The sequence below is a fragment of the Populus euphratica genome, unplaced genomic scaffold (assembly GCF_000495115.2).
Source record: "Populus euphratica unplaced genomic scaffold, PopEup_1.0 scaffold109.1, whole genome shotgun sequence".
Taxonomy (NCBI): Eukaryota; Viridiplantae; Streptophyta; class Magnoliopsida; order Malpighiales; family Salicaceae; genus Populus; species Populus euphratica.
Window position 1 is genome coordinate 467,375 of NW_011499999.1, and position 17,154 is coordinate 484,528.

Consider the following 17,154-nt stretch of genomic DNA (forward strand, 5'->3'; position numbering starts at 1 on the left):
GATAAGAGATTATGCCCTGCTTTTCAAGCTCTCAACCACACCTCACTGCAATAACAATCACTTTCATCAAGGCTATGAAGAGACAACGTCGTCCATGTTTTGTTTGCTTCCTGAAAGCATGTCTTCAAGAGTTATGGAAAGAAAAGTAGGTTAGCAGACTTAAAGGATAGCTTGGAAATACGGCCAACTGTATCTCTAAAAAAATTATTTTTTTATATGTATTAGATTATTTTGATACGTGGATTTTAAATGTCTTAGATTATTTTGATACGTGGATTTTAACTATAATTTTAAAAAATTAAAAAATATTATTTTAATATATTTCAATATAAAAATATTTTAAAAATAATCCCTACCAACTCATAAATATACTCATAATAAATACGGCAAAAACAAGCCTAAATAAATCTTGTCTGCTTTTGGTTAATCAAATTCTTGTCTTTCATGACTGCAGGATACCGCTTCCCCATGATTTTATTTTATTTTTTTTGAAAAAAACAAAACAAAAGCGATTGCATTTGCGGGCTTTAGCTGTCTTTGATCTCTTTACATAGATTATTAGCCTGTTCATCCCCTCTCATGAGCTTAGCTCTAGGTTTTATCAGTATCCGTCTCTTTCTGGGCCAACTGACCTTGCTCTAGAAAATTGGGACGTTGGAGGATTTTTAGGGAAAAAAAAATTATTATTATTATTTTTTATTTAGGGTTCACAGAAATATGTGTAAATTTGAGGTAACAACGCTAATCATGAGACCTCAATCTCGTAATCGTAGACACCCTGAAAGAATTATCACCAGGCCACACCACAAGTACAAACTTTTAAAACTATTCAGCATTGTCATACATCAACTCCCTCTTTGGTCAACACGGTTACTCATTAAGGTAGCTATCCTTGAGAAAAGCCAATGCAATGCTTTATGGTTGCTTCTTCTTCTTTTTCTTCTTTTTTTATTATAACTATTATGAAAATAATTGTTTTTTATTTAAAAATATATTAAAACTATTACGATAATAATTGTTTTTTTATTTAAAAATATATTAAAATAATATATTTTTTTAGTTTTTAAAATTTATTTTTTTATTTCATTATATAAAAAAATCTAAAAATAAAATAAATATTAATTTTAAACAAGAATTTTTTATTCGCAAAAACAAATAATAACTTAGAAAATAATATTTTTTTACAGCAGCAAAACAAGCCATTGGCATCCTTTTCCATCTCTTAAGAGCTTGAAAGTAATAACATTAACCTTGATATTGGTGTATCAATTCAGATTCTATGCGGTCAGAGATGTTTTTAGAAAAAAAAAAAAAACTTCAAAAATGATTTGATTTTTATTATTTAATTATGTTCTTCATTAAGAGAGTGATAGAAACTTGAATTTAAAAATAATTATAATTTGTGGCTTTTCTTAGACTTAGTTTCCAAACTACAATCATAAAAGCTACAGTATCTTAAATAAACACTTAATGCATAGCATTCACAATCTCGAGGAATATAGTCTTTCATTCCGAAATCATCTGTGGGTGAAATTTCAATAATTGTATACAATGATCCAAAAAGGCTTAACTTTCCATTCACCTACCAAATTTAATTTTCACCAATAGAATCTTCTGGATTGAAAATGATGTACGAAAAAAGAAGAATTATGACCTTTTGAAATAGTAATATTTGTATGCAGATGCGTGGAAACTGCTTGGAAAAATCCTGTGATTGCATTCATCATCTTCGCAAACACGCATAAAAACCATTAAACAGGAACACCCACCCTCTTCCTCTAAACAAAAGTAAAATCTAAGCACTTTAATTCCTTTGAGTGACAGAAATGTCTCAGAGGAAAATCCCTCCTCCACAGTATGAGCAAACAGGAACACCCTCTTCCTCTACTCATCCTGGTTCGTCTTCTCGTTCTCCCCAGGATCATCTATTGGTATTGCTGTATCTAAATAAATATTGTGTAGATAACTTTACTTCATTGACTTGCAGGTGCAGGAACACCCTCTTCCTCTAACCATCCTGGTTCGTCTTCTGGCTCTCCCCAGGATCATCAATTATTATAGCTGAATCTATATAAATATTGTGTAGATAACTTTAATTCATTGACTTGCAGGTGCAGGAACACCCTCTTTCTCTAACCATCCTGGTTCGTCTTCTGGCTCTCCCCAGGATCATCAATTATGATTGCTGTATCTAAATAAATTAATGTTGTGTGGATAACTTTAATTCACTGACTTGCAGGTGCAGCTGTAGATGTAGATGCAGCTGGGGGGTCAAGCAGCACCATTGCAAATTACTTTGACCGTGGTAATTAAGGCTCCTTCCCTTGAATTATTTGATGTATCGCTCTTTATTTTTCTCATTAGGAATGAATAAATCAAGGATGGGATTCTTCCTCAGAGAAAACTAACATCATTAATCATGTGTCATAATTGCAGTTAGATCGGCTGGTCTCTTAGACACAATGAAATTTGAGGCAAAGAAAATCAGAAAAGGCGGGAGGAGGAACATTTTCAAGCAGAAATTTGACGTTAGAGCAGGAGAAAAGCTGCTAAAGGCATCACACTGCTTTTTTTCAATTGAAACTGGTGCTGTTGCAGGACTTCTCTTTATTTCTACTGAAAAGATAGCATTCTGCAGTCAGAGATCAATTGCCTTCAATTTTCCTATTTTGCAGCAAAATCAAACAGTTGAACAGGTGAATAAGTATTTCCTCTTTACTATATTTTTCTTGTCTCAACTAGGCGAAGTCTTATTCAATTGATTGCAAGCTGTAGTTTTATTTTTTTTAAATGTATTGATCGCTTGCACACTAAAGTATTGAAGCATAGGATGCAGAGTTCGTCTGTCTTCAATTTCTTCCTTTAAAAAAGACGAAGACTTTATTTCTAAACCATGTAGATATTCAACTCGGTTGACTTAATGACCAATTGATCCTGATCTGATAGGTCATTTCAGTAATCCAAAACCTAGGTCGATTAAAGTTTTAAATTAAATTTGGTGGAAATAAACTCAGTTAGACCTGATTAACCTGGTAGGTGAATTGATAATCAGGTCATTCATGTTAAAATCTAGTTTTGAATTGAATAGATCAATCCACCCAATTCATTATCTGGCGCTAACAGAGACTTGAGGTAATTACTAAAAGTATTTTCCATGAGGGGTGGAACTAATTAAAGGGGGCGCTGTGGCATCCCCATAATTTGGAACATTTTACATTTTAGTCTTAAAATTTCTCATGTTTCTTCTAATTGACTTATAAGTTTTATGAATGTAAATCATATTATCAAACAACTGAACTGTATGAATTTGCATGGTTAATTGGTCCTGTATGCAAAAGAAACCTGACCCGTTGAAATTTGATATATTCATGAGCAGTTTGAGATACCACTAAGGAACATTAGATGGAGCAACTATGGTCATCCACAACAGAAGATCCTGCAAATACGAACAGAGGATAATTCTGAATTCCTGTTCATGGACTTCCTGCGTTACGAAAAAGCTCGTCAAAAGTTTGAGAAAGCAATGCGCAAACTCTACCAAGCTAGGTAATTTCAAAGCAAAAGATTAAGAGGTTGATCTCAAGATCAGACAAATGCAATGGTGACTAAGTTCTGAGGCGAGAGAAAAAGGCTCATCTTTTAGACAACATTGTCGTCTTAATTTTAACAGTGTGCAGTATACATTTTACGTACAAAGTTGTAGTTTAGAGCACATCAAGAGGAAATGCTCAAAGGGTTTCCTACCTTTTCCGTTTCTATGGATGATTGAAACCAATTCTTCATTTCGGAAGGGAAAAGGAAAAACAGGAAATGGTAGATATTAATATTGTGATAGGAGAAGGATTCCAGATCAAGCAAGATTTGTAGTCCAAAAGGAGAGTTTGTGTTTAGAATTTTTATTACACTAGCATTTAGAATCCTTCTTGGAATATGATAATTTGGGATTCTCTTTATCCTGTAGTCCCTTTATAAATATAAGGTTCGTGCATTCAGAATGCATGGTGTAGGTGTGTTGAATATGTCCGAGTTAAAGAAGGGAGGTTCAAAATTTATTTGTGTGTTAAGCTTTCAATAGTTGATGTCAGAGTTGTAATAAAAAGGAGAGCACGACAGCAAGGAGACTAATTTTAATCTGAATGATTGGATTAGAGGTCAATGTTAAGGCAGAGTACTTAAGTTGTGACTTTCAGGCCTCCACTCCTTGCATGCATATAGGCCTAAGCTGTTGTGTATGGTTCCATACCATGTGATAGTGGGACCATCACATTAAATGTCATGTGATGACTGTCTTTTGGTGTTAATATTAGTGTGGTTCGGGTATTCTAGCAATAGATTTGAAATTAGAAGAGAGGAGAAGAAAATCAAGAGAAAAAAGAGAAGAAAACGCAGCAGAGCAGTCTTCATTCTTTCTTCGATTTTCAGCTCGTTCACCGTTGGATCGGGCTGAGATTTTGACAGCAGCTTCTAGACACGTTGATCTTCATTCTGAACGGTTGGATAGAAGATTGGTGGTGTGAAAGCTGGCCGTTTTGACAGAAAACGGGGCTGTCAGTTTTGTGAGTTTTTCTCAAATAATTCTCCTTTAATCTTGTTGTAATCCGAGAATAAGTTGTTCTTGATGATATATATGTTGTATTCCTTAGTTGAATATGAGGAAGAATGATTGTGAACCCATTATTTGTTGATAGTGGAAGTTTTTAGGTGGACTACAGTCCCGTGGTTTTTCCCGCATCGGGTTTTCCACGTTAAAAAATCTTGGGACTTGTTTGATTCTGTTTTACTGCACAAAGAGGGAAAGAATTGGGACTTGTGAATTGTAATTGTATTCCGCTGAATTGATCCGGGTAAATTGGTGTCCGGTTGTTCCTAGTTTTCCCAACAAAGTGGTATCAGAGCACTGGTTGTGTAGATTGAATTTCTTGTGCAGTTAAAATGGAAAAGGAAGATTCGGGCATGATAAAGCTTACTTCCTCAAATTATTTTTTATGGAAAACAATGATGGAGGATCACTTATATTGCAATGATTTGGCTTTACCGATTGAATGTAAAGGAATAAAGCCTGATGATATGGATGATGCAAAATGGAATGGACTAAATAGAAAGGCTACTGCTAATGTTAGAAAATGGGTATCTTCTAAGTCCATTAATCATATTTCTCAAGAACATGACTGCTATACAGTTTGGAAGATGTTGAAAGAAACATTTGCTAAGGAGAGTGCACAAAACAAGGTTTTTATAATTAGAGACCTTGTGAATTTGAAGTATAGAGATGGTGAAGATGCTTCAGTGCATATAAATGTATTCCAAGGGTTCTTGAATCAGTTGTCATTGATGAATCTGGATTTAGCTGATGAAATGCAAGCACTAATCCTACTGAGTTCATTGCCGGATAGTTGGGAGACTTTAGTGGTGTCACTTAGCAATTCTACTCCGAATGGGAAGATCACTTTGAAAACAGTGAAGGATTGTATCCTCAATGAAAAGAAGAGGAGGAAAGACACAAGCACTTCTGAGTCTCATGCACTTGTTACAGAAAGTCGAGGGAGAAGTCCAAGCAGGTTCTCTCACAGCAAGCAAGATAGAGAATCCAGCAATAGAAAAGGCAAATGGAAGCCAAGAGGAAGATCTCAGTCAAGAAAGGGTTTTAAGTGCTATTATTGTGACAAGCCTGGGCATATGCAAAAGGATTGCAGAAAGTATAAAAGAGATAAAAAGGGTAAAGATGAAGACAAGAATGAAGAGAATGGTACAGCTGCAGTTGTATATGATGGTGATGTTGCCATTGTTTGTGATGATGGTTGTGTTAATCTTGCATGTCAGGATACCACCTGGGTTGCAGATTCAGCAGCTTCTTACCATGTTACACCCCGACATGATTTTTACACATCCTACACTGCTGGTGACTTTGGTTAAGTTAGGATGGGAAATCAAGGGATGGCTAGTGTTGTGGGCATTGAAGACATTTGGTTGGAAACCAATACTGGGTGCAAGTTGCTACTCAAAGATGTTAGGCATGTGCCTGATATGCGCCTACACTTGATCTCTACAGGTACTCTTGATGAAGAAGGCTATCACAATTACTTTGGAGATGGTAAATGGAAGCTCTCCAGAAATTCCTTGATTGTTGCTAAAGGGAAGAAAATGGGTCTCTACATGTCACAAGCCAAAGTGATCAAAGGGGAGGTGAATGCAATTGAAGATTGCTCTACTGATCTGTGGCATAAGCGGCTTGGACATTTAAGTGAGAAAGGCCTTGGCATCCTTGCCAAGAAGAACTACCTTCCATTAAAAGGTATGAACTTGAACACATGTACTCATTGTTTAGTTGGCAAACAACACAGAGTTGCATTTCAAAGATCACCTTCACATAGAAGATCGCATGTTCTTGATTTAGTTCATATTGATGTTTGCTCTATGATTGACAAGTCTCTTGGAGGTGCATTGTACTTTATTAGTTTTATTGATGATCACTTCAGGAAAATTTGGGCCACTTGTTTGAAATCCAAAGATCAGGTACTTGATGTCTTTAAGGATTTCCATGCCAGAGTTGAAAGAGAAACTGGTAGAAAGCTCAAATGTGTTCGAGCTGACAATGGTGGTGAATACAGGGGTCCTTTTGAGAAGTACTGTAGGGAACATGGTATCAAGTTGGAGAAGACAGTTCCTAAGACTCCACAGCAGAATGGAGTGGCTGAGAGAATGAACAGAACCATTGTTGAAAGAATTAGATGTATGCTCTCTCATGCAAAGCTATCTAAGTCTTTTTGGGGTGAGGCAATGAAGACTGCAGTTGCGATGATCAACCTTTCTCCATCAGTTCCTCTTGAATTTGATGTTCCAGATAGAGTTTGGAAAGGAAAAGATGTCTCTTATGCACACTTAAGAGTGTTTGGATGCAGGGCATTTGTACATGTTCCTAGAGATGAAAGGTCTAAGCTTGACAGCAAGACAAAGCAGTGCATTTTCTTGGGCTCTGAAGATGATGAGTTTGGCTATCGGTTATGGGATCCAAAGGAGAAGAAAATTGTGAGAAGTAGAGATATTATCTTCTTTGAAGATCAAACCATTGAAGACTTTGAACAAAAGAAGAAAACAGAGTCTACTGTTTTTATTCCAACTAATTCAAATCCAAGACCTACTCCACAGTTACCTTTAATGCCTGCTAATCATGGGGGAGACTTGCAAAATGATGATGGTGGTGGTTCTCTTATTGAGCCATTAGTTGGTGATCCTGAAGCAATTAATGATGATGTTGATGTTATTCCCGAACAGGTTATGCAGGAAGCTTCAGATGAGCCACAATTGAGAAGGTCAGCTAGACCTCGCCAACCTTCCACCAGATATTCTCCTCATGAGTATGTGTTGGTCACTGATGGGGGAGAGCCATAATGCTTTGATGAAGCTATGTCACATGAGAAGAAAAGTGAGTGGTTGAAAGCAATGCAAGAAGAGATGAAATCCTTGCATGAAAACCATACCTTTGAGTTAGTGAAGCTTCCTAAAGGTAAGAGAGCACTCAAGAACAAATGGGTGTTCAGGTTGAAAATTGATGAGCATTGCTCACAGCCAAGGTACAAGGCAAGATTGGTTGTGAAAGGCTTCGGTCAGAAGAAGGGTATTGATTTTGAAGAAATCTTTTCACCAGTGGTCAAGATGTCTTCAATCCGAGTTGTGCTTGGCTTAGCTGCTAGTTTGAATCTTGAAGTAGAACAACTTGATGTGAAAACTGCCTTTCTTCATGATGATTTGGATGAGGAGATCTACATGGAGCAGCCTGAAGGGTTTGAAGCAAAAGGTAAAGAGCAGCTAGTTTGTAAGTTGAAAAAGAGCTTATATGGGTTAAAGCAAGCTCCAAGACAATGGTATAAGAAGTTTGATTCTTTTATGGTGGATCATGGTTATGACAGGACCACTTCTGATCATTGTGTATTTATAAAAAGGTTTCCAGATGGAAACTTTATTATTCTCTTGTTGTATGTGGATGATATGTTGATTGTTGGCCATGATGCTAAGAAGATTCAGATGTTGAAGGAAGAGTTGAGCAAGTCTTTTGCAATGAAAGACTTGGGACCAGCAAAACAGATTCTTGGTATGAAGATCACACGTGACAGGAAGAAGGGAAAACTTTGGCTATCTCAGGAGAGATATGTTCAAAAGGTACTTGAGAGATTCAACATGAGCAACTCCAAACCTGTTTGTTCTCTACTTGCAAGCCACTTTAAACTAAGTTCTAAGCAGTGTCCTTCAAGTGATGAAGAAAAAGATGAGATGAAAAAGGTTCCTTATGCATCCGCAGTTGGTAGCGTGATGTATGTCATGGTTTGCACAAGGCCGGATATAGCTCATGCAGTTGGGGTGGTTAGTCGGTTCCTCTCTAATCCTGGTAAAGAACACTGGTCAGCAGTGAAATGGATACTCAGGTATCTCAAAGGTACTTCTAGTTTCAGTTTATGTTTTGGTAATGATAAACCTGTGTTGGATGGATACACAGATGCAGATATGGCTGGTGATGTTGATTCTAGAAAGTCCACATCAGGATACTTGATGAAGTTTGCAGGGGGAGCAGTCTCATGGCAATCAAGGTTGCAAAAATGTGTTGCATTATCCACTACAGAGGCCGAATATATTGCTCTTACTGAAGGGGGCAAAGAGTTGTTATGGATGAAGAAGTTCTTGCATGAACTTGGCCTAGTTCAAGAGAACTTTGTATTGCACTGTGATAGTCAAAGTGCAATCCATCTCAGTAAGCATCCTACTTTTCACTCTCGATCAAAGCATATTGAGGTTAGATATCAATGAATTCGAGATGCTATGGAGATGAAATTATTTGTTGTTGAGAAGATCCATACTGATGACAACGTGTCTGACATGATGACCAAACCTCTACCTAGAGAGAAGTTTGAGTTTTGCAGAAGGGAAGCAGGCTTGTCAGAGCCTCCTAAATTGAATTTTACATATTGATCGCCGGTATGGCGAATTCCTCATATGGTGTGTGAGGGGGAGATTTGTTGTGTATGGTCCCACACCATGTGATGGTGGGACCATCACATTAAATGTCATGTGATGGCTGTCTCTTGGTGTTAATATTAGTGTGGTTCGGATACTGTAGCAATAGATTTGAAATTAGAAGAGAGGAGAAGAAAATCAAGAGAGAAAAAGAGAAGAAAAGGCAGCAGAGCAGCCTTCATTCTTTCTTCGATTTCCAGCTCGTTCACCGTTGGATCGGGCTGAGATTTTGACAGCAGCTTCTAGACACGTTGATCTTCATTCTGAACGGTTGGATAGAAGATTGGTGGTGTGAAAGCTGGCCGTTTTGACAGAAAACGGGGCTGTCAGTTTTGTGAGTTTTTCTCAAATAATTCTCCTTTAATCTTGTTGTAATCCGAGAATAAGTTGTTCTTGATGATATATATGTTGTATTCCTTAGTTGAATCTGGAGAAGAATGATTGTGAACCCATTATTTGTTGATAGTGAAAGTTTTTAGGTGGACTACGGTCCCGTGGTTTTTCCCGCATCGGGTTTTCCACGTTAAAAAATCTTGGTGTTGATTTTGTGATTATTTGCATTATTTTTCATCATTGTTTGATTCTGTTTTACTGCACAAAGAGGGAAAAAATTGGGACTTGTGAATTATAATTATATTCCACTGAATTGATCCGGGTAAATTAGTGTCCGGTTGTTCCTAGTTTTCCCAAAATAAGCATATATTTCTTCCTAGAACGTCCAACTTTAGTAAAGGGACATTAAACATCTTAGATGAGGTAGCGAGGGAGTGTTTCTACGGGAAAACAAAGATTAACCAGCTCGCCATCAACAAGAAATCAGTTCATTTTTAATCTGTAGAAAAAAATGGACTTTGATTTACCTGAAGAAATCTTAGTTAGAGAATAAAATAAAATCCAATGCAATGAACAGTGAAAACTACAGTGTTGTAGCCAACAAAAAGACGTATGATAAGAACAAAAGAAAAAGAAATTAATTACGCTTGGTAACCTTTATTAATTTTGTGCATGAAAGAAGATTAAGAAAAAGTGTTTCTACAGAGATTTATTAAGATACACTTCGTAGAATAAAACTCGCTTTATAAGATTTGGTTCAGTAATTTGCAGATTATCGGATGAAAATCAGTTATGTAATTGCAAGATATTGAAGATATGTATATGATCCCTCGCAAAAAAAAAAAATAATAAAAATAAAGACAGTCTTAAAATGAAATTAATTATTTGTGAAATTTAGATAGATATTTATGGTATTTACACCGAAAAACATTTTTAATTTAAAAGAAGGTTTCTCGTTACTTAATAGAGTGTTTAAGAACACAAGTTTATTGCTAAATTGAGTGTTTTGATAAATAAAATTTCAAAGTGCCTTACTTATAAAATTAACCAATGGCATTTAAAAATACGGTCTTAAAATTTCCAATAATTAATTATTAAACACGATTCTTTATTTTCTATCCTTGAGAAATCAATTGACGAAGTCCTACACGTGTAATTAAGGTCAATTCTCATATCAATTGTCAAATTCCTGGTACAAAACGTATTTTTTCCATATGAAGTGGTCCAATGAAAAGTATTTTTCCATATCAAGTGGTCCAATATATCTTACAATTTATGAGAAAATAAAAATATATTATATGTCGTCTGCATGCATTTATTATTGCACGAGAGATCCAATATATCTCTTTGAATTTCTCAAAGATTTATATTAGTGGTGATTGATTTAAGTTTGTGCTTGTTGGAAGTGGAATTAAAATTAATAAAATAATACAAATAATCACATCATTTAACCCCAAGAATTTTATATGAAAAATCAAATATATAAAAAATCACGAGACTACAATCTATTTAAAAACTTTCACTAACAATAAACAATGAGTTTAAAAGTGTTCTTCCTTAACTATAATTAAGGATTGCAACATTTACAATATCAAAAATAATCTATTTTTGAAATATAATAAAATTAAAAAGAAATAAGTTTGAGAAAATCTCATAATGCTAACCACTCTGTTTTATGCCAAAATAACCTATTTAGACACCACTCTTCCATCCAACCATTTATAAATAAAAGCATTATATTTGAAATTTGTTGTCAAAATCTTAGCCTGATTTAGTAGTGAATAAGTTGGAAATCATTGAATGAAGATGTATTACTCATCTTTCTCTTTCATTTTTATCTTTTATGCTCTTATTTTTTCTTGAAAAACCATTGCACCACGATAATGAATTTTTCTGGTTATATCACCTGTTTCGCTTCTTCTTCTTCTTCTTTTTTTTTTTTCCATTTAAAATACATAGTGATCTAATTGTTATATGCTATGAGACCATACATAACAAATCCTCCTTTAAGCATCATGTGAGGAATTTATCATGTCGATGATTAGCATGTAAGCTTCAATTTGGTAAGCTTTACTAGGTTCGTTTCTCTTCTACAAAGCTTTATCATGTTTGATACATTATTATTGGTATGGATCTTCTCACTAATAAATAACTTCATCTTCATAGCATCTTGAATTTATTGATATTTAACCTTAATGTATTTTTATTGGGAGTGAAAAATAGAATGATTACTAAGATATATTTTACCTTGAGTGTCACAATACAACATAAAGTTTTCTTGAACTAGTCTAAGTTCATGTAAGAAATTCTTCATAAATAGCAACTGTCACAATGCAACACTAATTATTCTTGAGTGCTCTATTGCATTTAAGAAGTTTTAGTAACTCAAAATAAAGATTTTATCTTTACTTGCATGGCTTGCAATCACTTATTTTTCTTCTCACATGACATAACTTAACAAAGCATTTTGGCCTCACCATCAGTAATCACCACATACTCTTGAGGAGAATATATGGTGAAAGGTTGGTGAGGTCTAATGAATCTTATTAATTATAGCTTATTTGAATCTTTTTAGATAATCTATTCAAGAATAACATCAGCATTTTCATCATCATTAACTAGTGGTTCAATAGACAAACCATTATCATCATTTTAAAAATCCTTCCCATGATTAAAAGATATCAAACTTAACTGTGGATTAGGTCTCAAATTTGAATTAGTAGGAATACAAATACTGAGTTATATTTTCTCATTCTATTCAAAGTCTTCAATGATTTGGTTTTCAAAGAAAACAATATCTCTTCTTTTAACAATTTTCTTCTTTTTTGGATCCTATAACTTGTAGCCAAACTCATCTTCAAAACCCAGGAAAAGACATAGGTTTGTTTTATTTTCAAACTTAGATGTTTCATCTCTAGGAACATGTACAAATGTCTTACAATTAAATACTCTCAAGTATGCATAGGAGACATCATTTCCTTTCCATACTCAAATTAGAACATCAAAGTCCAAAGAAACTACTATAGAAAAGTTGATCATGACAACTATAATCTCTATTGCCTCACTTCAAAAGGAGTTAAACAACTTTATATGGGAGAGTATATATTTAATTCTTTCAATAATTGTTATGTTCATTCTCTTAGCTATCTCAATCTGTTATGAAATTCTATAAATTATCTTCTCCAACTTAATATCATTTTCCTTAAAGTACCTATCGAAAAGATCCTTGTACTCACCACCATTATTAGCTCAAATACATTTAAGCTTTCTACTAGTTTTTCTTTTAACTTTGACACGAGAATCCTTAAAGAAGAACTTAATCTTTAGATTTAAAAAGTTTAATGCCCCTCCAAAAGACTTATTATAATAATATACTTAGCCTTGTCACAATAATAAAACTTAATTCTTTTTTCTAATCGAGATCTTTTTCAAGGATTTTGTTTATCTTTTTTTATTATCAAATTCTTTATCTTACTCATTATGATCATGGGTTAAGTTTGAGCTGACACAAGTTTAATAACTATGTCTCGTTAGAAATTATAACAAATTATCAAACTTTCACTTGCTTCCAAACATATAATTAATTATTAGTTATTATTTTTTAAGAAGAAGTCATTAATTAGTGATAGATAATTCTTGAATTCTATATGGAATTAAATTTTTTTAAAGAAGGAATTATATTTTTAGAAAAATAGTTTTGACATATTAATCAAGATTAAGAGGAAGAGAAAAATTTAATTTATAGAGGTTTTGAGCTCCATTGCTACATGGAGGAGATGGAATTAAAAGATGGACATGGAATGGACGTTAGAGTAATTTTGTTACACAGAGAAAGTGCTAAAGATCAAAAAATGGCTCAAATTTTGTTACACAGGAAACTGTCAGTAGAACCCTTGTAAAGCTTGACTGGCTCGACTGATAGACCTTAAATTCAGTCTGTCTATACATAGCTGAATTAGTCTGGGGGGGGGCGGGCGGGTTGATTTGATACCGGATATTTACCCAGTAAAATTTAATCAAAATCCAAATAATCTTTTTCTTAATTGTTTTGTACAAAACAACATTTTTAACCTATTTATTTTTTAAAAAATAAAATTAATCTAGATGATTACCCATTCAATCCATCCATGGTCCTTTATTGTTTGATCCATGGGTTGCTCTACACAGTCACAGGCTTATATCCTCCCTCTTCCCCTAGTTTTTCTATTTGCTAATTAATTTTATAAATTTTTTTGTTTGCTTTACTATTGGGGTTTATAGTGTATTTAAATGTGTTGCTATAATTATTTTATAAAATATTTTTTATTTAGAAAAATATGTTAATAATATTTTTTTGATTTTTAAAAAATAATTTTTGAGATGAGCACATTAAAATAATTTAAAAATATCAAAAAATATATTAATTTTAAAAAAATTTAAATTTTTAAAAAATATTTTTAAAACACAATACCAAATAAATAATTAATTTAACACCATTTGACAACACAGTACATTTGATAACACCCTGACTGTTTGATAACGCGGTACACCGGAGGTTGCATCGCAGCACACCGCGTTGCCCTCCGGGTTGGTTGCCACAAAATTAAACTCTATCCCAGCACCAGACCTCTTAATTTGTGAGAAAGACAACAAACAATATTTGTGGAAAAAAATGCTTTCACGTAACCGAAATACAACGAATCAATTGATGGAGAGTGACAACTCTTTTGAATTAATATATTGCAGGACCCGCACGGACAAAATATATGGCAGGCAGCCCTCCAACCTGTAATGAAAATTAACAACAAGTCCATTTATCATTTTGGGTTTGATCAATGAAAATTATTATATATAATCTTAGCATTTAAAAGGTCATTTACTTGGTCATTTAAAAGGTCTCTCTCTCTCTCACACACACACCGTGCATAACTAGAGGATAGACTCGGACCATAATAGCCATCTACACTACAGTACTGCCATCATTATTTTTTTCTTTTCTTTTTATGTTTGTCTTTTTCTTCGCAAAATTTATCGAGTTTTCTTACTATATTTTCAAAAGACACATGCATGTGTCAAGAAAGCAAAAGCCGACCATTGATTTCCCCATTCTTTATCCTATCCTGTACTGTATATCATGGCATGATGGAAACCGATCATTTGAGGTTGTCAAAAAAAAAAAAAGTTTTTTTTTAACAGAATATCAAAAATACAATCAATTATAAAATCATAAGTAATTTTTTAATTAATTATATATTAAAAATTAATTTCATTAAAATATAATAAAATAAGTAAACAATATTATAATCAATAAATAATTCAAATAAAATAAAATAAATAGATAAAATGAATCAATAAATTAATGACATAGAGAAGAGAAATACTGAAAGGTAGCAATCATATATAAATCTAGTAATAATTTGGTTGTTCTTATCACAGTAAATTTTGATAGACTTCTTTTGGATTGTAAATTAATAAGTTTAAATTAGTAATTAACTAATATAAATTCAATAATGAAATAAACTCCTAAACAATATTTAATGCACTAGAAAAAATTTAAATTAAAAATAATTATTTAAAATTAAATAAAAATAAAATAGAATAATAATAAAAATTTCATGTTAAAATCCCCCTATGGAGTCTGAATCTTCAGTTTTTGCATATTCCTGGCAGATTTGAGTCATAATTTCAAACATATTCTTTTTTATTTGGATGAATTATTAGACCTATGATATATAGTTGGAAAGTTTCAAATATTTAGTTCTTATCCCAACTTTAATTAAAAAAAATTCACAAGTAACTGTAGATATGTCTTAAATAATACATGAAGGTCTTGCTTAATATATTTAACAATACTAATTACTAAATTTGACCCTTTGAAATATTATATTCCCTATCTCCATTTGACCTGAAAATTTAATACAATATAATTTTATATATATAATATTTTCCTATAAAATTTTAGCTTTATCCAATATACAATTTGAATAATATGGTTCTTGCAAAACTAGTTAGCAGATATTTTAAGGTTAAATTTGAACCTGACATGATTCATATCATAAATTTATTAAACTCGTTAAATTGAATTGAGTTTACCCATTTTGCTAATTTCATATAAGTTAAGTTTAATTTTATTAATTTTGAATTTTTTGTTTAATTTAGTATGTTAAATACATATTAACTTATAAAATCATAAAATTTTAATAGTTAATTCATGATTTTAACATAATTGTGATCATTTATTGCCAAATGCCTACTTAATTGGACTGGCTTTTTTGGTTGATTTTGACGACGAGATTTTAGTAAAATTGAATACGAAAGCTTCTTCCATGGAACTCCTTAACCTTAGGCTTATATATAATTCCAAATCTAACCTAGTTGTATCTCTCTTCAACCGAAAAGCTAGCATAAAAAAGAACGGCAAATGGAAAAGATATTTGTTTTAGTTTGTGTGTTCTTTCTTCGCAGCATCATCTCTTCGCACGCAATTTCTTCTTGCAATGGCCCTTGTAATACCTTGAATGATTGTGATGGCCAGCTTATATGCATCAAAGGCAAATGCAATGATGATCCTGATGTTGACACCCACATATGCAAAGGAGGAGGCAGCAGCCCTTCTTCTCCACCACCTCCAGGCAACCGCCCTCTCTCAGGAGAACGTTTATGTAAAGAACCATCCTTCCCAACTAAATATAAATTCTCATCTCCAGTGACATCCACTACGAAAGCTAAATTAACTTTGAACAATTTTAGTGAAGGCGGTGAAGGAGGAGCACCGTCAGAGTGTGATGAGAGGTACCATGCCAAAACTGAGAGAGTGCTTGCGCTATCAACAGGATGGTATGATGGCGGGTCAAGATGTGGCAGGATGATCAAGATTAGTGCTAGTAATGGAAGGAGTGTGACTGCTAAGGTTGTGGATGAATTTAATACTTTGCATGGATCTGATAGTGAGCATGGGTTTCTGCCACCGTGTGAGAATAATATTGTTGATGGATCAGACGCTGTGTGGGAAGCTTTGGCATTGAATAAGGATCTGGGTATTGTGCCTGTTACGTGGTCCATAGCATAGCTAGCAAAGTTCATCTTAAATGGGTCAATCTGTCTAGCTACTTAGTCAATGACAATAAGATGAATAGAGAAAGATCTATTTGGCTGTTTCCTTTCTGAACAAATCCCCTCCAAAATAAGACTAAAAGTTGTACTCTTTGCATGAAATGATTAGCATTGAAAAATGAAAATCAGAACTTTTTTTTTCTAATTCTAATTATTAAAGTCTAGTCCACATTATGTGACATAATATAATTTGCAGTGAGACTGGGGGCAAAACTCTCTGAAACAGTGAAAGCGAAGTTGAGATTAGGGGCAAAAACAACTCAACAAGCTGGGACGGAGAATGTGTTAAAGCAGGAATTTGGTGTCGGTGAAGGAGAAGAGCTATTAAAGGCATCACAGTGCTATTTATCAACCACAGCTGGTCCTATTGCAGGGCTCCACTGATAAGATTGCCTTCTGCAGTGAAAGGCGATTACCATCCCTTCTTCTATGGACAATTTGTCAGAACACCCTACAAGGTGAGTCAATAATTGGGTTCTGATCAGTTTATGCAAGCAAACAAGACTGTTACAGTGATTCATTTTCACCCTAAATGTTGAAGAATAGTAGTGTTATCCAGTATCCAACTTCTTGGTCCTGAGATAAAAGGGGAAAAAATCCCTTCAATCTGACAGCATCATGATAAAAAAAGATAAATCAATTCTATTCTAAAAAAAAAAAAATCTCTTTGATGTGGAAACTAAAAAAGATCCTTTACATAACAGGTTCATTTTCTTTTTCCTT

General features: G+C 33.6%; 2 protein-coding genes across 4 annotated transcripts; both read left to right on the forward strand.

Moving 5' to 3' along the window:
• Window positions 1-1,623: 1,623 nt before the first annotated feature.
• On the forward strand, window positions 1,624-4,052 carry LOC105140798 (GEM-like protein 7). 3 transcript variants are annotated; one of them, XM_011047783.1, is made up of 6 exons: window positions 1,624-1,896; window positions 1,988-2,020; window positions 2,112-2,144; window positions 2,240-2,305; window positions 2,437-2,696; window positions 3,377-4,052. In XM_011047783.1, the coding sequence occupies exons 1-6, from the start codon at window positions 1,827-1,829 to the stop codon at window positions 3,548-3,550; spliced, it is 636 nt and encodes a 211-aa protein (XP_011046085.1). In that variant the 5' UTR covers window positions 1,624-1,826; the 3' UTR covers window positions 3,551-4,052. The 3 variants fall into 3 exon arrangements, with proteins under 3 accessions (XP_011046085.1, XP_011046086.1, XP_011046087.1); XM_011047784.1 differs by lacking the exon at window positions 2,112-2,144 and having other exon boundaries at window positions 1,627-1,896; XM_011047785.1 differs by lacking the exons at window positions 1,988-2,020; window positions 2,112-2,144 and having other exon boundaries at window positions 1,630-1,896.
• An 11,622-nt stretch (window positions 4,053-15,674) lies between these two features.
• On the forward strand, window positions 15,675-16,554 carry LOC105140800 (kiwellin-like). Its single transcript, XM_011047786.1, has one exon. It carries the CDS (start codon window positions 15,740-15,742, stop codon window positions 16,385-16,387), a length of 648 nt encoding a protein of 215 aa, XP_011046088.1. The 5' UTR covers window positions 15,675-15,739; the 3' UTR covers window positions 16,388-16,554.
• Window positions 16,555-17,154: the final 600 nt, after the last annotated feature.